The following is a 1,460-nucleotide window of genomic DNA, read 5'->3' as shown; positions in this document are numbered from 1 at the left end:
ACCATGCTGCTCGATTTGATTTTTTTCTTATATTGCCCAAAACGATTTAACTGTGTTAAAGTAATGCTTAAGTGATTACCGCCTTTGCCTAATTTAAGGCTCCCCCACCATTTGGAATGAACTTTCTCCAACATTACTCAGTGCTTTGAATCTCTTCCCTTTTGATTTTGCCATCATGAACCCCCAACTCTCACCATTTATGAGGATGGATGTGTTGCTGGCGTGAAACTGCTCTCATATTGTTGGTTATTCTTTTCTTACAGCTCTCCCTCCCCTCATGGCTCGTCGATCTCAAAGCTCCTCACAGGGGGACAATCCCCTTGACCCTAACTATCTTCCCCCCCACTACAAGGAGTATTACCGCTTAGCTCTGGATGTGCTTACTGAAGAGGGCAAAGAAAGTTACCATCGCTTCCTGGCAGAGGAAGGAGCCCCTGATTTTCTTTGCAACTCAGAGGTGGATCACATCATACAGAATCTCCAGAAACCCCAGTACGCCAATCAGGAAGGTAGCACAGACACTGCAGGTGACGATGACATGGATGGATCCTCTGGGACTTACTGGCCCATGAACTCAGACCTTGCTGTTCCTGAACTTGATCTGGGCTGGCCAATGGTCTTTGGGTTCAGGGGAACAGAGGTGACCACCCTCGTGCAACCACCAGCCCCGGACAATCCCAGCATTAAGGAGGAGGCTCGCAGAATGATTCGAGCAGCTCAACAGGTGAGACAGTGAAGAGCTCAACTCGAGCAGAGATGAAATTATATGTGTGTGAAAGATGAATAAGAATGCATCAGGTCCTCTGCTAATTCCCTTAACTTTGCTCCCAGGACCCGACAGAGGGGAAGGATGATTCTAAAACTACCGTCTAGTGCATCAAAGCTAGCCCCTGCTCTCTGGCCTCATGGAGAAGTGTGTAGAGCCGTGCTAGAATATTCCAAGAGTTCACAGAATCACAGAATAGTTGAGGGTGAAAGGGACCTCTGGAGACGATCTAGTCCAGCCCCCCTGCTCAAAGCAGAGTCAATTAGAGAGGGTTACTTAGGACATGTCCTTGAGTATTTCCAAGGAAGGAGACTTCACAACCTTTCTGGGCAACCTGTTCCACTGTTCAATCACCCTTACAGTAAAAGTGGTTTTTCTTACATTGAACTGGAATTTCCAATATTTCAGTTTGTGTCTTGTCTTTTCACTGGGTGCCACCGAGAAGAGTTTGGCTCCATCTTCCTTACACCCTTCCATCAGGTATTTGTACTCACTGATAAAATAAGAGTTGGGAAAAACAGGGAGATAGAGCTTTGAAGCTGCTTCCCGTATTATGAGCATATAGCTGCAGCTATATAGTGGCTGACTGAACGTTGGCCAGGAAGTTATCTAAAAATGGCACGGGTGTGTTGGAGGGAGTGAGCAGGCAGTGGCCAAGCAGCTCAATACAACCTTCCAGTGTGGTTACATGACC

General features: G+C 46.9%; 1 protein-coding gene across 1 annotated transcript in view; it reads left to right on the top strand.

Moving 5' to 3' along the window:
• The first annotated feature begins 277 nt into the window (after positions 1-277).
• The window catches only part of FAM83H (family with sequence similarity 83, member H), an 8,769-nt gene continuing 7,586 nt past the window's right edge, over positions 278-1,460 (top strand). Inside the window, exon 1 of the mRNA XM_009704687.1 lies at positions 278-724. Coding sequence (XP_009702989.1) covers positions 278-724 — 447 coding nt within the window. The remainder of the gene's footprint in view (positions 725-1,460) is intronic.

Source organism: Cariama cristata, unplaced genomic scaffold, assembly GCF_000690535.1.
Source record: "Cariama cristata isolate BGI_N322 unplaced genomic scaffold, ASM69053v1 scaffold4227, whole genome shotgun sequence".
Lineage (NCBI taxonomy): Eukaryota > Metazoa > Chordata > Aves > Cariamiformes > Cariamidae > Cariama > Cariama cristata.
Note: the sequence above shows the minus strand (reverse complement) of the source record. Positions and strands in the feature narration are given on the sequence as shown.